The sequence below is a fragment of the Pongo pygmaeus genome, chromosome 7 (genome assembly GCF_028885625.2).
Source record: "Pongo pygmaeus isolate AG05252 chromosome 7, NHGRI_mPonPyg2-v2.0_pri, whole genome shotgun sequence".
NCBI lineage: Eukaryota > Metazoa > Chordata > Mammalia > Primates > Hominidae > Pongo > Pongo pygmaeus.
Window position 1 is genome coordinate 133118773 of NC_072380.2, and position 24880 is coordinate 133143652.

Here is a 24880-nt window from a genome sequence, read left to right on the forward strand (position 1 = left end):
TTATACATGCTTTTCTAAAGAATTTGTAATACAGAAACATATTCACCTTTTCTCATCTAGCAGTGGCTAAGTCCATGGGCTTTCAAGCCCAACTGCCTGGATGCAAATCCTGATTTTACCTTGGCCAAATTACTTAATTTATTGCTGCTTCACTGTGTCCCCTTTAAATGGGGAGGATAACAGTACCTCCATTACAGTATGTATTAATTAAATAATTCATATAAAGTGGTTGTACCTGGCACATAGGAGGTGCTTATGTCATATTTAATGCAGTTATTAAATAAACATGTTTACATCATAATTCACAGTTGTATCAGCACGTTTGACAACCAGTTTTACTTGTTTACAGATCTATCTATACTTCCTTCTCATCCTACAATAGACTCTTTGATGGGGCACAGAAGTGTTGGGGGCAACTTGTATGATTTCTGTTTTCCCAGGACCTAGCACTGTGCCTGGTATATAGCAGTACTCAATATATGTTTGCTGAATGAATGGGAAAGTTGGTCTGAAATTCATTCCTTGATTGGCTAGGGCAAGAGAAGAAAAAATACTACCATAAAAATGCTCAAATGCAGTGGCTCAGAATCTTAATTTCTAGAGCATATTTTACAAGCAATAGTCATCCTAGCACCCCAATCTAAGTGCCAGTAGAGAGATGAATGGAAGCCAACAGGACAGATATGGGAAAACAGTGTGGAGAGTCTACAAACAGAATCACTGGCAGGGAAGAGGGATTTCTAACGAGCAGACAGGCATTATGTATTCTGGTGTCATTGTGGGGCCAAGAGGCTATATGGGATACAGAAAAAGATAACAGTTTATAAATATTTCAGGGCAAACTTTACCCTACTAAGCTGCAAATATGAATTTAGATGGATGACAGGTTAGATAAAAAAGACACTGAAATGAAAAGTGAATGTAGAGCTTGTTCACAAGGGACAAGAATAGTGACCTGCAAACTTGAGAAAATCTGCATGGAGAGGCATTTTTGGAATGTGTAACTGCAATTCTATACACAGGGTCTGTTTTTTATCATTAAATGCAACACTAAATAGTCAACCAAGTAAGTGATTTTATTATTATCAACTATAAGATTCAAATCAGATTACATAAAAATGGTTCTATAAAATTATATTTTAATTACAATTTCCTATTGAAGGACTATACCTTCCTGACCTTTCCCCACAGTGATTCAGCACATAAAACAGGTGCTGAACTGTAGCAGTTGTTTTACTCCATCCTGTAGGTTAGAGAAACTCATCAGAAGAAAGTTTCAATCACTTCACTGTTATTTTCTGCAATTCTTATTCTCTTATAGCCGATAATCTTCAGGTCTGAAAGAAAAAATCAACATATTTCTTCATGAATCATTATTTCGTTTTCTCCTGACTGATGAAGATTATTTTTCCAATTTAAAATAAAAATAACTGTTCACCAAGAAATAGCTACAAACACTACATCTAAATTTTTGGTGAAAAAAAAAACATTAACATCAAATCTTTATAAAGTAGAACAGTTAAGTGACAACTCCAAAGTCTTTTTGAAAGTATAAATATAAGCCACCTTGTGCCTATATAAGAATGTATTTAGTAACTTAATAACTTGAATTCAATTTCTCTGTTCCATTTTTAAACACTTTTATAAAGTCCTTATTGAAAAGATTACTGTAATCTTTAAGAGTTTAAAAATCATACAAAGACATGGATTTATAGTACAAATACAAATTTTGAGTAAGTGATTTTTCTTATTTATATTATCATATGCTAAATTTAATTTTCATTATGATCCATATATAAAATAAGTGTATAAACATCAGTCCTTTAATATTTATTTACAAACATAACTGGTTTTCCTTATTTATGCAATTATAAGATTAACCACACCTGAGAGCTGCTTTCATTAGTAAATTTAAAAAAAATTTCAGAAGTATTAAATTATAACAATAGACAAAATTAAAAATAGGAAATTATAAAATGCAAACAATTTGTCCTGTTATCTTTTCAAAAGTGTATTTGTAGGTGTTGGGTTTCCATATGGAATTTTCTGAAGGAAGTTAGTAACAAACTAAACAGATATTTTGGCCAAGATGGCTGATGAGAAGCAGCTGTGGTCTGCAGCTCTCCCAGAGGAATGAAAATGGCAAGTGAATTCAGCACCTTCAACTGAAATATCCAGGTTTTCACATTGGGACTGACTAGGCAGACAACTCGACCCATGGAGAAAGAACTAAGGAAATCAGGATGGAGTGATCGCCCACCTGGGAGTGGCATGCAGCCAAAGAAACCCCCACTCCCAGCCATGGGAAGCAGTGAGTGTGTGACCCTCACCTGGGAAACCATGTTTCTTTCACGGATCTTTGCAGCCTGTGGATCAGGAGACACCCTCGTGAGCCCACACCACCAGGGCCTTGGGTCCAATACACAGAGCTGTGCAGAATCTTGGCAGAGCAGTTGCTCAGGCTCACACAGAGACCCAGGAGTTTAACAGACTCTAGCCCCAGGAATCCTGGTAAGGCAGGAGATTCACCCATAAATTCTCCGAGGAAGGGGGCTGAATCCAGGGAGCCAAGTGGTGTTGTTCTGTGGGCCCCACTTCCATGGCACCTCACAAGTTAAGCCTCACTGGATTGGAAATCCAGCCAACCAGTGCAACAGGCTGGAGACTGCCTGAGATGGACAAGTTCCTGGGGGGACTTGTCCCTTGGGCAGCTGCCATTTCTGTGGTTAGGTCGACTCAGCCATTCTAGCCTGCCAGCTCCAAGGAGTCCACTGGACGAGGAGGAGTCGCCCACAATGCAACACAGCTGCTGTGCCAGATCACGGCCACACTGCTTCTTTAAGTGGGACCCTAATCCATCCTTCCTCACTGGGTGGGGCCTCCCTGCAGGAATTTCAACAACTCTAGCCAGGGTTATATGAACAGGACTCTGATCTCTCCCTGGGATGGAGCCCTGGGGAAAGACGGCCCCTGTTTCTGCAGTTCATTTGACACAGCCATTCCAGCCTGCCAGCTCCAGGGAGTCCAGGCAATCCAGACAAGGAGGAGTCTACCATAATGCAGCACAGCTGCTGTGCCAGATTGTGGCCAGACTTTTTCTTTAAGTGGGACCCCGATCCATCCCTCCTCACCAGTTGGTGCCAGTGAGCACCAGCAACTCCAGGAATTTCAGCAACTCCAGCCAGGGTTATACAGACAGATCTCTGATCCCTCCCTGGGATGGAGCCCCTGGTGGGAGGGGTGGCCAACATCTAAGCAGTTCAGTCGACTCAGCCTTTCCAGACTGTTGGCTCTGGACAGTTCAAGCAGTCTGGATGGGGATGGGCTCCCCACAACGCAGCACACCTACTCTACCAAAAAGCAGCCAGACTGCTTTAAGCAGGTCCCTGATCCTGTCTCTCCTGACTGGGTGAGACCTCCCAACAGGGGTCTCCAGACACCTCCTACAGGAGTGTCTGGGCCGGCAACAGGTCAGTACCCCTCTAGGACAGAGCTCCCAAAGGAAGGAACAGGCTACCATCATTGCTGTTTTGCAGCCTTAACTGGTGATACCTCCAGGTAAGGTAAAAACTGAAACAACTAGGGTCTGGAGCAATCCCCCAGCAAACTGCAACAGTCCTACGGAAAAGTGGTCTGACTGTTAAAAGAAAAACAACAAACAAACAAAGTAACAACAACAACATCAACAAAAAAGACCCCACAAAACCCCACTGAAAGGTAAGCCACCTCAAAAATCTAAGACAGATAAGCCCACAAAGATGAGAAAGAATCAATGCAAAAACCCGGAAAACTCTAAAAGCCAGAGTGCTGCTTCTCCTCCAAATGACTGCAACACCTCTCCAGCAAGGGCACAGAAATGGGCTGAAGTTGAGATGGCTGAACTGACAGAAGTAGGCTTCAGAAGGTGAGTAATAATGAACTTCACTGAGCTAAAGGAGTGTGCCGTAACCCAATGCAAATAAGTTAAGAATCATGATAAAACAATACAGGAGCCAACAGCCAGAATAGCCAGTTTAGAGAGGAGCATTATTGACCTGATGGAGCTGAAAAACACAACATGAGAAATACATAATGCAATCACAAGTATTAATAGCAGAATAGACCAAGTATCTTTCTGAAATAAGACAGGCAGACAATTACATATATATATACACACACACACACACACACACATACACACACACACACACACACACAGAATGAAAAGGAATGAACAAAACCTCCAAGAAATATGGGACTATGTAAAAACCTATGACTAACTGGGGTACCTGAAAAAGACAAGGAGAACAGAACCAAGTTGGAAAACATACTTCAAGATTATCATCCAGGAGAACTTCCCCAACCTAGCAAGACAGGCCAAAACTCAAATTCAGGAAATCCAGAGAACCCCAGTAAGGTACTCCATGAGAAGAGCAACTTCAAGACACATAATCTTCAGATTCTCCAAGGTCAAAATAAAAGAAAAAATGTTAAGGACAGCCAGAGAGAAAGGCCAGGTCACCTATGAAGAGAAACCAGTCAGACTAACAGTGGACCTCTCAGTAGAAACCCTACCAGACAGAAGAGATTGGGGGCCAATATTCAACATTCTTAAAGAAAAGAAATTCCAACCCAGAATTTCATGTCTGGCCAAACCAAGCTTCATAAGTGAAGAAGAAATAAGATCTTTTTCAGACAAACAAATACTGAGGGAATTCGTCACCACCAGGCCTGCCTTGCAAGAGCTCCTGAAGAAAGCATTAAATATGGAAAGGAACAACCATTACCAGCCACTACAAAAACACACTAAAGTACATAGACCAGTGATGCTATGAAGCAACCACATAAACAAGTCTGCAAAATGACCAGCTAGCATCATGACAGGATCAAATTCATACATAACAATATTAACCTTAAATGTAAATAGGCTAAATGACCCAATTAAAAGACACAGAATGGCAAACCGGATAAAGAGTTGAGACCCATCGGTATGCTGTCTTCAAGAGACCCATCTCACGAACAAAGACAAACATAGGCTCGAAATAAAGGGATGGAGGAAAATTTACCAAGCAAATGGAAAACAGAAAAAAGCAGGGGTTACAATCCTAATTTCTTACAAAACAGACTTTAAACCAACCAAAATTAAAAAAGACAGAAGGGCATTACATAATGGTAAAGGGTTCAATTCAACAAGCATTAACTATCCTAAATATATATGCACCTAATACAGGAGCACCCAGATTCATAAAGCAAGTTCTTAGAGACCTATAAAGAGACTTAGACTCCCACATGATAATTGTGGGAGACTTTAATGCCCCACTGACAATATTTGACAGATCATCGGGACAGAAAATTAACAAAGATATTCAGGACCTGAACTCAGCTCTGGATCAAACAGACCTGATAGATATCTACAGAACCCTGCACCCCAAAACAACAGAACATACATTCTTCTCATTGCCACATGGCATTTACTCTAAAACTGATCACAGTAAGGTAAAACACTTCTCAGCAAACGCAAAGAACTGAAATCATAACAGATCACAGCACAATCAAATTAGAACTCAAGGCTAAGAAATTCACTCAAAACCATACAACCACATGGAAACCGAACAATCTGCTCCTGAATGACTCCTGGGTCAATAATGAAATTAAGGCAGAAATCAAGGAGTTCTTTGAAACTAATGAGAATGAAGAGACAACATATCAGAATCTCTGAGACACAGCTAAAGCAGTGTTAAGAGGGAAATTTGTAGCACTAAATGCCCACAACAAAAAGCTACTTAGATCTCAAATTAACAACCTGATATCACAACAAAAAGAACTAGAGTACCAAGAGCAAACATAGCTGGCAGAAGACAAGAAATAACCAAGATCATAGTAGAACTGAAGGAGACAGAGATAAGAAAAATCCTTCAAAAAAAATCAATGAATCCAGAAGCTGGTTTTTTGGAAAATAAATAAATAAATAAAAAAAATAGATAGACTGCTAGCTAGACTAATAAAGCAGAAGAGAGAGGAGAATCAGACACAATCAGAAATGATAAGGGGGTATCACTACTGATCCCACACAAATACAAACCACCATGCAAGGATACTATAAACAGCTCTATACACATAAAGTAGAAAATCTGGAAGAAATGGATAAACTCCTAGATACATAAACCCTCCAAAGACTGAACCAAGAAGAAATTAAATCCCTGAATAGACCCATAATTCTGAAATCGAATCAGTAATAAATAGCTCACCAACCAAAAAAAAAAAAAAACCCACAACCAGACAGATTTAGAGCTGAATTTTACCAGGGGTATAAAGAAGAGCTGGTACCATGTCTACTGAAACTATTCTAAAAAATTCAAGAGAAGGGACTCCTCTCTAACTTATTTTATGAGGCCAGCATAATCCTAATACCAAAATCTAGCAGAGGTACAACAACATAAAGAAAACTTCAGGCCAATATGCCTGATGAACATCGATGCAAAAATCCTCAATAAAACACTGGCAAACTGAATCCAGCAGCACATCAAAAAGCTTATCCACCACAATCAAGTCAGCTTCATCCCCAGGATGCAAGGTTGGTTCAACATATGCAGATCAATAAATGTAATTCATCAACATAAAAAGAACTAAAGACATAACCATATGATCAGCTCAATAGACACAGAAAAAGCCTTTGATAAAATTCAACATCCTTTCATGTTAAAAACTCTCAATAAACTAGGTATTGAAGGAACATGCCTCAAAATAGTAAGGGCCATATGTGACAAAACTACAGCCAATATCATACTGAATGGCGAAAAGCTGGAAGCATTACCCTTGAAAACCAGCAAATGACAAGGATGCCCTTTTTTACCACCCCTGTTCAACACAGTACTGGAAGCTCTGGCCAGGGCAATCAGGCAAGAGAAAGAAATAAAAGGTATTCAAATAGGGAGAGAAGTCAAATTACCTTTGTTTGCAGATGACATGACCCTATATCTAGAAAATCCCATCATTTCATCCCAAAAGCTTCTTAAGCTGATAAGCAACTTCAGCAAAGTCTCAGGATACAAAATCAATGTGCAAAAATTGCTAGCATTCCAATACACCAACAACATGCAAGCAGAGAGCCAAATCATAAATCAACTCCCATTCACAATTGCTACAAAAGAATAAAATACCTAGGAATACAGCTAACAAGGGAAATGAAGGACCTCTTCAAGGAGAACTACAAACCACTGCTCAAGGAAATCAGAGAGGACACAAACAAATAGGAAAAACATTCCATGCTCATGGATAGGAAGAATCAGTATTGTGAAAATGTCCATACTGCCCAAAGTAATTTATAGATTCAATGCTATTCCCATTAAGCTACCATTGACATTCTTCACAGAATTAGAATAAACTATTTTAAAATTCATATAGAACCAATAAAGAGCCCAAATAGCCAAGACAATCCTAAGCAAAAAGAACAAAGCTGAAGGTACTTCGCTACCCAACTTCAAACTATACTACAAGGCTACAGTAACCAAAATCGCATGGTACTGGTACAAGAACAGACACATAGACCAATGGAACAGAATTGAGAACTCAGAAATAAGACCACATGCCTACAACTATCTGATCTTCCACAGACCTGACAAAAACAAGCAATGGAGAAAGGATTTTCTACTCAATAAATGGTGCTGGGAAAACTGGCTAGCCATATGTGGAAAACTGAAACTAGACCCCTTCCTTACACCTAATACAAAATTTAACTCAAGATGAATTAAAGACTTAAATGTAAAACCTAAAACTATAAAACCCTAGAAGAAAATCTGGGCAAAACCATTCAGGACATAGGCATGGGCAGATTTCATGACAAAAATTTCAAAAGCAATTACAACAAAAGCATAAATTGACAAATGGTATCTAATTAAACTAAAGAGCGTCTGTACAGGAAAAGAAACTAGCATCAGAGTCAACAGGCAACTCACAGAATGGGAGAAAATGTTTGTAATCTATCCATCTGACAAAGGTCTAATATCCAGCATCTACAATGAACTTAGGCAAATTTAGAAGAAAAAATAACCCCATTAAAAAGCAGGCAGGCAAAGGACATGAACAGACACTTCTTAAAAGAAGATATTCATGCGGCCAACAAACATATGAAAAAAAGCTCAACATCACTGATCATTAGAGAAATGCAAATCAAAACCACAACTGAGATACCATCTCATGCCAGTCAGAATGGAAATTATTAAAAAGTCCAGAAACAACAGATGCTGGCAAAGTTGTGGAGAAAAAGAAACACTTTTACACTGTTAGTGGGAGGGTAAATTAGTTCAACCATTGTGGAAGACAGTGTGGCAATTCCTCAAAGATCTAGAGGTAGAAATACCATTTGACCCAGCAATTCCATTTCTGGGTATATACCCAAAGGAATATAAATCATTCTATTATAAAGACAAACGCATGTGTATGTTCATTGCAGCACTATTCACAATAGCAAAGACATGGAATCAACCCAAATTCCCAGACTGGATGAAGAAAATGTGGTTCATTTACACCATGGAATACTATGCAGCCATAAAAAGAAATGAGATCATGCCCTTTGCAGGAACATGGATGGAGCTGGAAGCCATTATCCTCAGCAAACTAATGCAGGAACGGAAACCAAAACACCACATGTTCTCACGTATGGGAGCTGAAAGATGAGAATACATGGACACATGGGGTTGGGGGGAACAACGCACAATGGAGCCTGTTAGGAGGGGTTGGGGGAGGGAGAGCATCAGGAAGAATAGCTAATGGATGCTGGAGATGGGTTGATCTGTGCAGCACCTATGTAACAAACCTGTACAACCTGCACGTGTACCCTGGAACTTAAAATAAATGTTGAAGAAAATAAATATTTTGAAAACAGCTGTAAAAATATGTAATAGTTTGAGTTCCTTTAAAAAGTAGATGACTTTGTTTGCCCCAAAACAACTTAATCTACTAGTCCTTTTCTAAATTTATAAATTTATAAATGTTTTCTGAAACTGAATACTCACAGGATGCCACATAGCCTACCTAAGAAGACTCACAGTCTACCAGCTGAGTAAAAGAACTCTACTAGAATTTTAAATTGTTTATTATTAAACTCTGAGCAACAAAGGCACTGATCTGGGAAACTAGCCACGTATGCTTTGCCATATCAGCCATCTATAACAATAAGAAGATAAACTGCAGAATTTTGTCACTTTGTTTGTGAAATCTCTATCCAAACGTAAAAACTGCATCCGAAGTCTGGGAAATAACAATCTGATGACAGCTACACGTGGCTCCAGAATATACCCTTTTCTCCTTTGGTATGTGACTCAATATACTCAAAGCAGTTCTTAGTAAAGAGACACCAGTACATTTTAAGAAACAATTTATTATCCTATCCAGCTGGTTCATATAATTACAAAAGAGGTGGTGGTAATGCAATTGGAAAGAAAGCCAAGTTAATGTCCCACAAGAAGTCTGCAACTCCACTCAATAGAATTAAATGTGTTTAGTCACAGTCACCAGTTGTTTCCACACAAAAGGTTAATTTATTTAATTGAAATGAAACGACAATACCACCTTTCAGCAGAATTTAGAAGTAACATTGAATGGTATAATCCACCACATAAAGGAATGTGGACATTGACCTCAAAGCAAATTTCCTCTTTCTCTTTTCTCTGCCTGGCAACCATGACTAATCTTTCAAAATCCATCTCAAATGTTACATTTTCTGTCAAGCTCTTCACAACAATTCCTTTCTAACACAGACTGGGCTCCTTTCTCTAGGATTGCCAGAAAGCTTAATGCATGCTTCTACTACAATGTTTCTCTAATCATACTGGCTCTTCCTTGTAAATAACACATGCTGAGTGCTCATTAGATGCCACAAAGTATAAGACTTCACATGAATTATTTTATCCTCACAACTACTTTGTAAGAAAGACACTGTTATTAATTTCATTCTACAGTGACAAAACTTAGGCTCAGAGTAGCTCAGTAACTTGGCTAAGGATACACAGCTAGGAGGTAGATGGCAGGGATCTGAGTGTAAACAATTTGACTCCAGTGCTTGCAAGCACCATTTTATTCTATATGATGCCTCTTAGGCTGCCAGTCCTTTGAAGGCAGGGTCCTGATATGATTATCTTATACTCCCAGCAGCCAGGGCAATGCCCGATACACAGTGGATGCTTAGTATATCTGAGCACAGTACAGAGTACAGTGACCCCCTTGAAAATGCCACTTCATGTGCAAATTCATCTTTAAATAATCGGGATATTTTGCAGATGGTTAATTTGCTTCCAAAGGGGGAAAAGCAGTATCATGGTCAAAGACTAGATAGTTAAGATAGTGGCACAGCTAGAAACATCAACTCATACTGGAGGCAATTAATGATACACATTAATTGTGTGGGAAAAGAGAGGTGTTTACACTAAATATGGTTTTACTTCTCTCTGTCTCAAACAGAAATGAAAACGAGCATACACACAACTTTTCTGTATTGCTTATTCCTTTCCACTAAAACAAAGAAATTCAAGGTAATATAAGAAAGCGGAGGAGAGGGCTATTTATGTCTGTGTTTCTCAAACTTCAGCAGGCATACAAATTGCTTGGATTCTTATGAGAATGCAGCTTCTGATTTCACTTATTCTGTGGAGGGGCTCACGATTCGGCAATCCTAACAAGCTCCCACTTGATGCATTGCTGGTTTACGGACCACATTCTAATTAGCATGGGTTCCCCTTAGACCAAAGACAGAGCTATTTATAAGACAGAGGAGCACCTTCAGTAAGAAATTACTAATACTATCTAACAGAAAGTAACACACATACTTCTTCCTAAACTAGAGATGACTCCATTTGATACACAGTATCTTTCCTGGTTCTTTTCTCCCAAATTGCAGTTCAAGCAGCTTTAGTACTCAGCAAATGTATTTAGGTTCTTTAAAAGTTGGTAACCCATATATGGTAACATTATGCAAACTAGAATTGAATTCTCAGATTATGTTGCTTACATACCCTATTTTGTGCTGAGATGACCTAATCTCTTCACTAGATTAAATAGTTTTTAAAAACAAGAAGGGTGGCATCTAGCACATTACTTTTCATACTATGAATGCTTAAATATTTGAAACTTAAATGAAATGGCTTAATCTTTTAAAAGAGGGATGACAGGTGAATGTATATTGTACATTAGCCCTACTTCTTTGTCACTATTTCATTGGAAATAACAAATTATGTAGTTTTAAAATGTGAGTTAATGTTACATAAGGTTAATATATTTGTAAATAATAACAGTATTCTAAAATAATCACAGGAAATCTTTAGAGGGATATTTCAAATGCCATTTCTGAAAGCTAACACCTGTCAATTTTTTTCATATAAATTATACAAATTTACTCCTTGACAGAAATATAAGTTGTATTTTAATGAAATTACCATGATTGTTCTTTAGACATGTAATACAAAGTATCCAAAATTGTATATATTAGAGTTGCATTAAAGCAAGGCCTGTTAAGAAAAATGTCTATTTTAGCCATAGTTAAACAAGATTTAAGTAAGCAGCAAAACCCAAAACATGAATTTATCACACTTCATGAACTGAACATCAATTTCCCTTTCAGGGAGGATATGATTCCATTCATGCATTCATTTATTCAACAAATTGACTGGTCAGGTCCTGCTATGGGCACCGGGAATAAAGTAGTGAGCAGGACCAAGTCCTCATCTTTATAAAGCAGCTTCTAACAGTGGATTATATATGTGTGCATGTGTGTGTGTGTGTCATATTATTGTTATCTAATACAGCTATGATATATATTTTATATACAATTTATATATAGTATACTTATATATAAAATATATATGAAACATACACAAGCTTTGATCTTTGAAGTGAAAGACGAAAGTTTTAAACTTTCATTTACGTGCTTAAAATATACTTGGGAGATTAATGAATCATCTAAGAAATAGCTAACATAAAACTTTCTTTAATTCATTCTCTAAATTGTGCTAAACTTTCCATAGCTATCAAATGTTCTGTAACAACTATTTTGCAAATACTTGTCACTAGCAAAAACTGCCTTTATACAAAGTAACTTTCGAAAATAGTATTACATTTTGGGTGAGAAAACAGAACTTTAAAAAGGCTCATCTGAGTTGTAGAAAATATTCTATGGTGCTTGTGACTGCTCAAAAACAGTTAAAATCACACCACATGCCACATCATTCTGTTTCCTATAGCAAATTCTTTACCATCCGCATCCCTATGCAAAACACTGCCTGCTACTCATTAGATGAAACAAGCAAAATACTGCTACTCATTAGGATAAAATAAACACATATCAAAAAAGCAGATTCAAATTCAGAATTCAGAAATGACAGAAGTCAAAACATTTATATTATCTTGAAAATGGAGTAATTTCTTACCTCTTAACATTAGGAAAAAACTTTTCAGAGATTTTACTTTGTATTATAGAATGGTAGGAAAAATTTACTTGGTTGTGAATGAAACAAAACATCAAGTTATGAAGCACATGGTTTATGCTACAGTAAGATTAGTGACACTTAACATTATTGGTCCTACTTCCCAGCACTTTGGGAGGCCGAGGTGGGCGGATCATGAGGTCAAGAGATTGAGACCATCCTGGCCAACATGGTGAAACCCAGTCTCTACAAAAAAATACAAAAAATTAGCTGGGCGTGGTGGCGGGCTCCTGTAATCCCAGCTACTTGGGAGGATGAGGCAGGAGAATTGCTTGAACCCGGGAGGCGGAGGTTGCAGTGAGCTGAGATCGCGCCATTACACCACCCCAGCCTGGGCAAAAAGAGCGAAACTCTGTCTCAAACAAAACAAAACAAAACAAAACAAAAAATACATTATTGGTCCTACTAAGAATAATTTATTTTTCAAGTAAAAAAATTCCCTATTTCAGCTGTAAGTCCAGGAAATTGAGTGTAGCTTAAGTGTAATAAATCTCAAAAATATTTTTTTCTTCATCAGGTTTTATGTCTTTTCACTCTTACATAATATTTCTTAGTATAATGCTTATTCTATGAAACATTTAAAAGACTAAAATAATATTTGGATGGTGAACTAATCTTAAAAGCAATAAAAGGTCAGTTTGAGTTTTAAGTCACTTCCATTGTATGAATGAAATTATTTAGAATAAACCATTTCAGGAAATCTGGTGACATCACATATTCTTTAAAGATGCTAGCTATACTGACAGGTAAAGTAATGGTGCCTTAATACTAATTTTCCTAGGCACTGTAGCACCATCCTGATCAGAAAAAGCTCAACATACACTTAAAAAAAAATGTTTTTTTAAATCCTTTCTTGATTATTCTTGTTTGTTTCTTCCCTTTCAGATCCAGACCTACAGATCAACATACTTTTAAATAAACTAAACCTGTAAGATTGTTGAAAATTTTTGCCAAATGATTTTTTTCAATTAAAATGAACAGAAACTGCCATTATATTCAACTACACTTTTTTAGTCAAAATCTGTATCAGCTAGGACTTATAAATGATTTGGTTTTTGTTGTTTAAATAGAAACTACTTTTTTATTTTACTAGCCAGTCCTGATCTGTTCATATCCAAAAGAACAGTACAGCTCAGAATGCCTAATTTGAGCAAAACTCAGGACTGGAAAGACTGAAGTCTATCATTGAAGTCAATGCTGAGCTGGTTGAAATAGGTAGGAAAGTTGGAAAGTAACCTTAGTCCACAAGTCCAGCTAGTAACTTCTGACTGTGAAGAGCAGCAAATTAAGTTAAATTGTGTGGAGAAAATGCCACATGACTAGACTAGAATAAAAATTATGGAAAATCTTAAAGCTGTCCAGATCCCAGCAACTTATGGGATTAGAAAAGGTAAAAATCCTTCTACATTGTCTTTAAGTCTCTGATCTGAAGCATGTTTTATAAAGGCATAGGCAAAAATAATCTTTTTCTGAGTATTAAGTAAATCTGAAAATGGGTAGTTTTTAGGATTAACAGCTTTCATATCAGACAATATGCACTAAGCTTAAATCCGTGCTCTCTTCTAGAGCTATAGACTGAACAGGATGCTCACCAATGCTGTGCTAATGTTCCCAGCATCTGGAATCCAGCTTTTCTTTTACAGAGCTGAATGGATTACATATTGAACTCCCTAATCCTCATCCTACTTTCGAAGAGACAGTTCTGCATCAGTAATGGTTGTCCTCATACTTCCTTGTCTTCATCCTTACCATCCATCTCTCCTTTGCAGGCATATTTCTAACAGCACACTCTAGAGTACTGAAACACCAGGAACACAGGTTTCTGTTATAAAAACCTGTTTTCAAGCATGTATTGATGCTGAAGCTTGCCATGGTTAGCTTCTCTACAAAGGTGAGAGTTTTGCTTAAAATAAGCATTTCTTACTGAATTAACATGTAAGGAAAAATAATGCAAAGCAATTCAAGTTGAATTTTTTCACATACCTAGTTTTCCCTAGGAAAAGCTCTCCTACATCATTTTGCAAAAATTGAAAATAAAGTTTAAAATGATCCGTTTTATTTGTAGACTACATTTTGAAACATTTCCATTACAATGAGCATGATTAATTTCCATGATTATTGGGGTTGTGAAATATGTTGGCAAAACTGCAATAATCATGTAACAATTGATAGTATTAAAATAAATTGACCATTTTAAAGCTACAATCTTAAGCAACAGAGATGTGAAGAAAAGATAGTGCTATTTTTTTCTTTTAAAGAAAAAAGAAAAAAATATCTAAGTATAAACCCCACAGTCACCATTTGCACATTGCAAATACATACCTGCTTTGTACAGTCAAGAAATATAAAATAAACTTCATATTTTCACAAAATTTATGTATCCATGATTTATGTAAAATATACTAATACACCAAGAATATCCACTAACTTAAGAAGTGAGATGAATGGGCAATAGTACCCATAGTACATATAAAATGGCTTTTAGTTTTAAAAAAGTATAGTTTTGTCATAAATATCAATTTCATTCCTTATCTCCTACCATAGCTTAAAAATGACAATAACTAATGACTGAACAACTAACAACTAGCAAAAGAAAACCTAATGTATGCTGAAACTAGGCCTGAAAGAATATAATCTTTGAAGATGATTTAAAATAATTTAAATAAAATCCCAACAATGCTAGCTTTCAATTAAGATTAAAGCAATTTTGTTAATCATCTACTGGGTTCAAAGCTCTTTGATAATTGTTTCTGCTGCTCAAAAGCTTTTAGTCTCTAATAGAAAAGTTAATAAACTTATATTTAACCAAATATTAATAACAGTTCAAATTATAAGATGTACACTCTAATATTATAAACATATTTTAAGTTTTATTACTAGGGCAGCAAACACCAAAGCAAGCTATTTTTGTGGCTATCTACTTGTGGCGCAATGCAGGTACATTTGTTTCAGTCAAGTCTCTGCAGATTCACCATCAGATTTATCTTAAACAAATTCCAGTTACTACATTCCAAAGGAAGATTATATTCTTGGCTTAGCTATGTTGGGTAGAACAAAAGCATATCTTAAGCAAGGTCCTCCTCTAAAAGGAGAAAAAATTTTTTTTCTAATAAAGGCAATCCTTTAATAATAAAAACCTCATGTTCCATGAATTGAACTGCATGGCATATCAAATATTTTAATTCTAATTTTAAGTATATAATATTTAATAGAACTTTATAAAATGGCATAGTCCAATAACTAAAATAGCATAGTCCAATAATGTAGACACTAGCCAAATGAAGGTAGCGTAATTTTATTTACTAACATGTAATTTTATTTACTAAAATTACATCAAATAAAAAATTCAGTTCCTTAGTCACATTAGCCACAGTGCAAGGGCTCAAGAGCCACACGTCAACAGTAGCTAATGTATTTGAAGCTCAAATAGAGAGTTACCTCCCTCCCTCCATCCCTCCCTCCTTGCTTCCTTTCTCTCTTTTTTTTTTTTTGAGATGGAGTTTTGCTCTTGTCGCGCAGGCTGGAGTGCAATGGTGTGATCTCGGCAACCTCCGCCTCCCGGGTTCAAACAATTCTCCTGCCTCAGCCTCCAGAGTAGCTGGGATTACAGGTGCCCATATGTGGTGATATCCGGCTAGTTTTTTTTGTATTTTTATTAGAGATGGGGTTTCACCATGTTGGCCAGGCTGGTCTTGAACTACTGACCTTAGGTGATCCACCGCACCAGGCTTCCCTCTCCCTCTCCTCCCTCTCCCACTCCCTCTCCCTCCCCCTCTCTCGACAAGTCTTGCTCTGTTGTTCAGGCTGGAGTGCAGTGGCATGATCATGGCTCACTGCAGCTGCAAACTCCTGGGCTCAAGAAATCCTCCTGCTTCAGACTCCCAAGTAGCTGGAACTACAGGTGTGTGCCAACACACCTGGCTAATTTTTTTGTTTTTTGTTTTTGTAGAGACAGGGTCTTGCCATCTTGCCCAGGCCGGTCTTGAACTCCTGGACTCAAGAGGTCCTCCTGCCTTGGCCTCCCAAAGTGCTAGGATTATAGGCATGAGCCACCATGCCTGGCTGAGAGTTGTTTTCATCATTGCAGAAAGTTCTACTCAAGAACCTTGAAGTAAATGATCATCTATTTTCTAGACAAGCTTTGGTTAATCCAAAAATGACTATATTTTTCCTGGTCACACGCTTTTCATGTAATAAAGACTAACTGGACTTGATGTCAGCTCAAATGTGCAGGGAGAAAGAAATATAGAATGATTTATATTAAATGACTAGTACACCTATACTATCCGTATGTTTCAGTATACGTATACCTATTTTACTATTTTGAAAATACAAGTTAACATATGCGTGTGACTATTTATGAGGAAAAATCACAACCTTAATAAAGCATAAAGGAAAACCTAGTGTCTAATGCATATTCCTGCCTCAGGGAAATCTGGAATGAAGAGAGAGGGCAGGAAAATCCATTCCCAGAGTAGTAACTAAAAAATGCATCAAGTGGCTCTAAGTTTCTCTAAAAGTCTCCTTAAAAATAGCTATAGAAAAGCCCTTTCTAATTCTATTAATAAAATGAAGGCACTCAGGCACTTTCTAATTTGTTTCAAAAGAAAGCAGAAATCATTCAGCAGAATGAGAATTTTGGTCAGTACTCTGACTATAATAACACTAAATATAATTTGTGAATTATTATATTAGTGTGGTGTCAGTTTAACTGATTTAGAATACACTTTAGAATATTCATGAAATATGACTTCAAGTGTATAATATGTATTTGCACATACATGACTTAACAGCACCTTTGTTATTTCTAATTTTAAAAAAAAGAGTACCACACCCCTCTTGGTCAGGAATATAAATTCATTTATGATGGTGTTTCTGTAAGAAAATCAGATACATATTTACAGAACTGTTACAGGAAGGTAACCTGTCAAAACTTCAAGTACAACTTAAAATGTTTTTAGTATATAACTTACCAAAGCTGAATATTTTCAAACTACATCAACTTAAGTACATTTACAATAAAACTCTACACTAGTAAGCATGTTAAAATGGTATAGAATTTGCAATAGCAAAAAAATTCTCCTATTAAAAACTTAGTCAACACTTCAAGTGTGCTAAGTTGCTCACTTATTCCTTCCAGCAATTCTCAGAAGTACGGACTGGCTCTAATTTACAACTGAAGAAACTGAGTTGAGATGGAGAAACTAAGGCTCAAAATGACAGATGACTTACTTAAGGTTATAGAGTCAGCTACTATAGAGGCAAGATTTGAACCTTGGTTTGGGTTTTTCTAAAACTTAAGCTATTCATGACAATTTCACAATTAATTTTTAGGGAAAGAGCTCATGTCTTCATTCTTTCAAAAACACTTACTGAGTGCCCATTATGCACCAAGTACTACTTCTAAGTGTTTCTAAGTATTTCTAAGATGTAAATGTTGAACCAGACAATGTCCCTGCCCCTTTGAAGCTGACATGCCAATGCAAGAAGGGGCATTCCAGCAGAGTTAGGAGCATGACCCAGCAGCTAGTCACTCATGCTTGAATCCCTAACATACCATTTATAACTATGTGATATTAGTCAAGTTACTTTATCTCTCTGTGCCCATATTTTCTCATTTAAAAAATAAAAATAAAAATAAAAATTGTACTGACTCACTAGATTGCTCTGAGGATTAGTAGATTAATACATGTAAAGCACACAATAAATGCTTTATTAGTGCTTGCTATTTTTATTATTGCCATGAGTGTAGAGAGACAAATAATAGACATGCATATAAATGAGAGTACAGTAGATAGTGATAAATGCTGTGAAAAAAATGAAAAGTGGTCTTTGCTTCATATTCTCTAGAGATTCTTTCCTAAAGTCACTTATAAAAGCTGATAAAAGTCTTAATTAATTTATTCAATAAATACTGGCTGAGTGTCTATTTAATTTGTCCAGCACCACGCTCGGTGCTAAATAAGACAAACATGTAGCTCCCTCATGAAGTCTAGCAAGAAAGACAGATAGTAAACAGATAATCACACAAATATATAATTAGAGTAAATCAGTAAATGGAAGTGTACAATGAGAACCCATAATGAGAGCCTAACCCGGTTCAAAGATTACAGGAAGGACTGCCTGAGGAAGTTACACTTAAATGCTTCATCATCTGGATAGCCCTGGCAAAAAAGCCTAGAAACAACTAGATGGGAGAAAGAATGTTACATCTTAGCAGCTTTACGGCCTTAGGTAGAGGAAACTGTACAGAGGAGAGCAAAAAGTATTTTTTTATTTTGTTTTTCTTTTTGGACCAAGACGACAAGTATCCAAAATTAATGACTTATCATTAGATAATATTTTTAACTTATGAAACAATGTGGAAAACTGAGAATCATTACGTTTTAGATTAATAACAATTCATATATCATTCCTAAAGACGACCATCAGTCCAAGGAAGGTCAACCCAAACAAAATACTTGATCATTACAGGAACCTATGAACATCCTCGCACTTATCTAGCAAGGTCTTAATGCTTAAAAATTTTTGGTTCTAATACCTACATCTAGAGTTTATTTGTAGGTAGTAGCTGCTGAGTTCCTAGGGGAGCAAAAAAATGAGTTCACTCTTCCCGCCCTCAAGGATCTTATTTAATCATATGGTTGAGGAAACAGAGGATATCAAAAGAAAAAAAAAGACAAGAAGAAGGGAAACACTTACGGAGTCCACAATCTTGGGAAGGCGTCTATCTCTTCTTGTGTGTACTCATCTAGACGTTTAGGTATTTTTCGTGGTTGAGGAAGCTCCTCTACTAAATTCTTAAGAATATCTTCTGGAATATCCTACATTAAAAAAAAATTTAGACTTAATTTTCTTAAAATATCTTTCTTAGCAATAAATTACTAATACTTTATAAGTGTTAAAAAATAAGCAAAAGAATGTTCGTAGAATAAGGAAAACATAAAATATTTAAAATAAAAACCTTATAAAAATTCCCCAAAAGTACATTAGGTTAATAATACAAGTAATCTCATTATAATAAGATACCTATTTTTTAAAATGTGCTGTTTATTTCCCTCTTTTCAATTGCAAAAAAGACACTGCCATGGCTCATTCTCATGCTTTCTCATCTGACAAGTGTATGTACTGGGTCTACCGGGTTTAGTGCCACTACCTTTCAATCAGTGCTCCAACTGTGGCCAGAAAAAAATTTGAAAATGAAAATCTTTGAGTCATTTATTTATCTAAGAAACATTTATTGAACTTCTAAGAACCAAAAATTGTGCTAGGTGCTGGCCATATAAAGGAAAATAAAAAGATCACGCCTTCTAAAGGCTTATAATTTTTAAAAAGTCACCTCTCAGCTTAAAATTTTTCAGGATAAAGCTCTAACTCCTTTGCTAAATTTGCTTAGCTAGACAGTGTCGTTACCACTAGTCCACCTCTCCAGTGTCACTCTCCACAGACACACCCATGGTTTCTGACTATTCAACCTCCTCAACCTTTCAAGTGTTGCTCTAGACTCAAATCATGATATCTTTATTAATTGTATTCCCCTGACCAGGACGACTTTCCCCCTATTATGTATCCAATATTCAGAGAAATGAAGAGAAGAGTTGGAAGATTGACCTGCCAACAGTAGACAGAATGAACTGCAGTGGAGAAAAGCTGGAGACAATAACAGTTAAGTGGCTGTTTCAGTAATCAAGGTAAGATTTTTTAAAGTTTGAGTTTAGATACTGAAAGGCACACCAAAGAGTAAAGCACATATCTAAGACATTTTAAAAGAAGAAAGCATTGGAATTAGACAGACTAAGGAGGAATGATAAAATGAAGAGTGTGGGTAACCAAAAGAATGAACATTTATATTGTACTCATGATGCAGAAATAAGGCAGCTGGGAGAATGAACTGTATTGTGAGACTGGATGATAAATTAATTTTGGGAACTCTATTTAAATAATGGTAAGATATCAGTATGGAAGTGTCTTATAGGCATTCTTATAAGAAGAGTAGATATAATTCCCTCTTCTCATTATAGTATGTGTACAGGAATTTTCGATAAAAGGATTATCACACAGTAAATTACAGCTCTCTGCAGAGTGCACTATTACAAGTGGGAATCCAATATCTGGCCAAGGACATGGCATCAAATAAGGCATCACTTTGACCAATTCTTAAGACATGTTGTCTTAAGACATATTGTCTTAAGAATCAGGATAAAATTTTACAACTTTAGGATCACAGAGCTCTACTGTCCTGTAAGCTTGTTCTAAAACCCAATATAGCAAAATATTTATAATATTTTAAGCAATTTAAATGAATTTGAAAAATTGTGGTTTGGATAGGCTGGGTCACTATCAACATATAGAAAACACAATGGATACTATTGGTAATGTGCTTCTTCACTGAAAAGTATTTAACAATATTTAACATCCTTTCTCCTATTGTTATCACTTCCTCAGTATATTCAAATCTGCACAATAATTACAGAGTCAGGGCAAGCAGAGGATGCCTGGACATATAAAAGATTGTTGGTGATACTTATTTTTTACTTATTGAAGGCGCCTACCTGTCAGATATTTCCAAAGATGTATAAATATTTCATACTTCTTTGGAAAGCCAGTATAAAATTCCCTAGATCAGTTGTAAAGACAATTTCAAAAAGCTGCCAAGTGCTCTCTCAGCATAGAGCACGTGGAACACAGTGGCTTCCTAGCAAATGTTTGCTGAATGGAATAGAATTTTGAATAGAATGAGCCAAATTTCTTTACTATTAGAGGATTCTACTGAATGGTTAAAATCAATGCAAAATGAGGAATCAAAGTTTTTGATTAGGCATTACACATGAAATCAGGAAGAGGGAGAAGTATCTCCTTTAATGTGCATACAGAGAAGGTAACCCATGAATGCTAACTAAATGTGTTTATGGAGATTTAAGAGTTCTCTTTGGCCGGGCACGGTGGCTCACACCTGTAATCCCAGCACTTTGGGAGGCAGAGGCGAGCGGATCACGAGATCAGGAGATCGAGACCATCCTCTAACACGGTGAAACCCCGTCTCTACTAAAAATACAAAAAATTAGCCGGGCGTGGTGGCAGGTGCCTGTAGTTCCAGCTACTTGGGAGGCTGAGGCAGGAGAATGGCGTGAACCCAGGAGGTGGAGCTTGCAGTAAGCCCAGATTGCGCCACTGCACTCCAGCCTGGGCGACAGAGCAAGACTCCGTCTCAAAAAAAAAAATTAGATAAATAAAGAGTTCTCTTCACAGAGAGGTGGTTAACCTAAGGGCAAATGAGGGAGAGAACAAGAGCAACAAACAGAAACAGGGGTCAAGTGATCACTGTCTTTGCAACTTTTTACTTTAGAAAAATTTAAATTTACAGAAAAGTTGTGACAATATAATGAACATTAATCTAATCTTTACCTAAGTTCCCCAACTGTTAGCATGACATGTTTGCTTTCTCTTTTGGTCTGTCTATATACAAACACTTTTTGGATGAACCATTTTAGAGTAATTTGCAAATACTTCAAACTAAATATTTCAGCATGTATCTCCTAGTCTCCGTATATAACATTAAATTTTATGTTCAGGAAAATTAACATCGATGAAATACTTTTTATCTAATATACAGTACATATTCAAATTTCCCAAATAGGTCTAATATTGTCATATGTAACTTTTCCCAATTCAGGATCAGGTCAAGAATCACATGCTGCATTTAGTTACTATATTATGTTGTTTACTCTGTAGTGTAGTCTCCTTTTATCATAAGTTTCCTTCCCTTTTCTTTAATATTTTCAAGAGTCCAGGCCAGTTATGTTGCAGAATTTCCTTTTATTTGGATTTATACTATTGTTGTTCCATGATTACATTCAGGTTAAGCATTACTGACAAGAGGCCATATAGTTTATGTTGAGTGTTCAGTGCTTCCTAGCAGGAGGCACCTGATGTCAGTTTCTCCCACAGTGACCAAAGATTTGATCTCTTGGTTATGGTGGTGTCCACCAGATTTTATTAATGTAAAAGCAATGGGAAGATTCCCATCACAAATAATTGAAAAGATTCCCTTTACAAATAACAAATACTCTGTATTGTGGTATTTGGAAACTATAAATATCCTGCTCCACGATAACCTTTTACCCAGTGGCCACAGAATATGCTGGTAATGATGGCTTTTCTAGTTCAGTATTCCTTCTATATTTTTTATATGATATTCTTCTATAGAGGGCTTTTCTATCCTCAGAAAGAAGGGACATCATAATAAATTAAAAATAATTTTTGGATGGTCATTGTAGCCATATAGATTTTTGTTTTCTTATTCAGTGTAATCCCTTATTATTACCATGTGTTTTGAGGCTCACATAGTCCCATATTTGGTCAGTAGGCACCACCTAAAGCTGGCTCCATGTTCTCTTGATATTGCTCCATTAGTTTTTGAGTATTGCCTTATTTTCTGTTACTTTCTATTATTTCACTATTATAAACCATGCAGAAATAACAGTCTTTTGCATGTGTATACCCTATAATAATTTAGTTATCTCTCTGCTCCAGATCGTGAATCAATCAGTTCTCCAAGAACTAAGTTCCTTTTGCTAGGGAATAGCATGTGGAAAACAAGATTTGGGAACTAGTTGTGCTCACTTCTACTGGTGCTGTCATTTTATTTTTCTAATATATAAAATTTTAACATGATTAACATAAGAAATAAATTTAAAAGATAGTCTCTGAAAAAAAATCTCATTCTTTCCCTATTCCTTTGTACCCATAGTCTAGTAGTTGCCAACTTTCTCTTCCCGTGCTTTACGCAAAAAGTAGCGCACATAAATATATGCTTGTGTGTATATAAACATACATAGGTATATATGCATACAAATGTAGTATGCCATCTACATTCTTTTTTACCTTGTTTGTTTTCACTTAACAATATATCCTGTAAAGTACAACTTACCAAGTCACAAAAATATCTGTCATTCTTTTTTTAAAAAATTGCACAATACTTGATAATTTATTTCCTATGAATAAGCATTATTTATTTTTCTTATTGTACCATTATTGAATACAGTGAAAATAATCATGTGCATGTGTATCTTCAAGATGTATTTTTATAAATGAGATTGCTGGATCAAGGATCAATCTCCTGATGTATGTATTTTCGTTAAATGTTACCTAATTAATTCCCAGGATTCCAGATGAGATGCACCACGTTGTGCTACCACCAACAATGTATGAGTGTGCCTGTTTCCCCCGTGGGCTTGATAAAATGTACTGTCAAGCTTCTGAATACTTACCAATTCATTTTTGGGAACTAGGCTCATTTATTTTATAGTCTGAAATGAAGTAATTTCCTATTTAACTGAACTACCGTGAATACTTAAAATATCTACCCTCAAACGTATCTTGTAAATGAAATAAATATTATTTTTGTGTCTTTTAGAAATTATGGTTTCTAAAGAAAGTGACAATATAATCAGAAATAGGAGTTCTTAAATTCTTGCAATTTCATCATGAAGTGATCCTTGGATGATGATACTGCTCCCATACATGCTACCTTAGAGGTAAAGTGAACTGGGGGAAATTATTCTACTTATTCATTTATAGCGAAGACAATAAATCAATCATTTTGATAAAGCATGAATAACTTACTCATTATTAATAACTATTCATGTATTGTTTAAAGCTTAAACAATAAGAGCACATGAGTAGCTTGAAAAATCATTATAATTTGATATTTTGGAATAAATTTCTACATTATTCCTTCAGGAGGAACAAGAAGGACAGTTATAACCATGGTAATGATAGCATCTAGCACTTATTGTGCCAGGTTCTGTTCTAAGCAATCTACAAGTGTATTTTATTTAATCCTTACAACAATCTTGTAAAATAGATACTACTATTATGTCAACTTCACAGATTAGAAAACAGAGATAAGTAACGAGCCCATGTCCATGCAGTCAGTAAATAATGGGGCACAGATTCAAAGCCAGGCAGTCTGACTTGATAAAAAATTATTTTATTATAGAAGCTTTAATATTTCATTACATCATATTAAGGAGAAAAGTACTTAAAACAATGTAATACTAATAAATTAAAATGTTTACACTCTTTTCCAAGTAATTTTTAGCTGAATCAACTATGAGTATGAACAAGTATTCTAAAGTTAAATCATGGGAAATAATAGCAACCAAAGTTAAGCTATTTATCCATGATTCACAGAAGTTTTGCTACTGGTCACATAAAAAGTGAACTAAATTAACACTTTTTCATAGTGAATGAAATTATCAACAAGTACCTCAATTTAACAGGGTTTCTGATCATAGCTCCTTGTTCAAAAAGCAAGCAGTGATTAAAATTTTTAAAAAAAATGTAGATACTTTTAATTTGTAGTCCAATGATGGTTCATTTTACATTTTAAAATATTAATAGAAGTAATTATCATTTTTTAT

The 24880-nt window shown here is 36.0% G+C and overlaps 1 protein-coding gene across 1 annotated transcript in view; it reads right to left on the minus strand.

Annotated features, from left to right (window-relative positions):
• Nucleotides 1–1055: 1055 nt before the first annotated feature.
• MRPL13 (mitochondrial ribosomal protein L13) overlaps nt 1056–24880 on the minus strand; it is a 49839-nt gene continuing 26014 nt past the window's right edge. The window contains exons 7-8 of the mRNA XM_054497827.2: nt 19158–19279; nt 1056–1337 (exon numbers count right to left, since the gene is read on the minus strand). Of these exons, the coding sequence (XP_054353802.1) occupies nt 1316–1337; nt 19158–19279 (144 nt within the window). The 3' untranslated portion in view covers nt 1056–1315. The remainder of the gene's footprint in view (nt 1338–19157; nt 19280–24880) is intronic.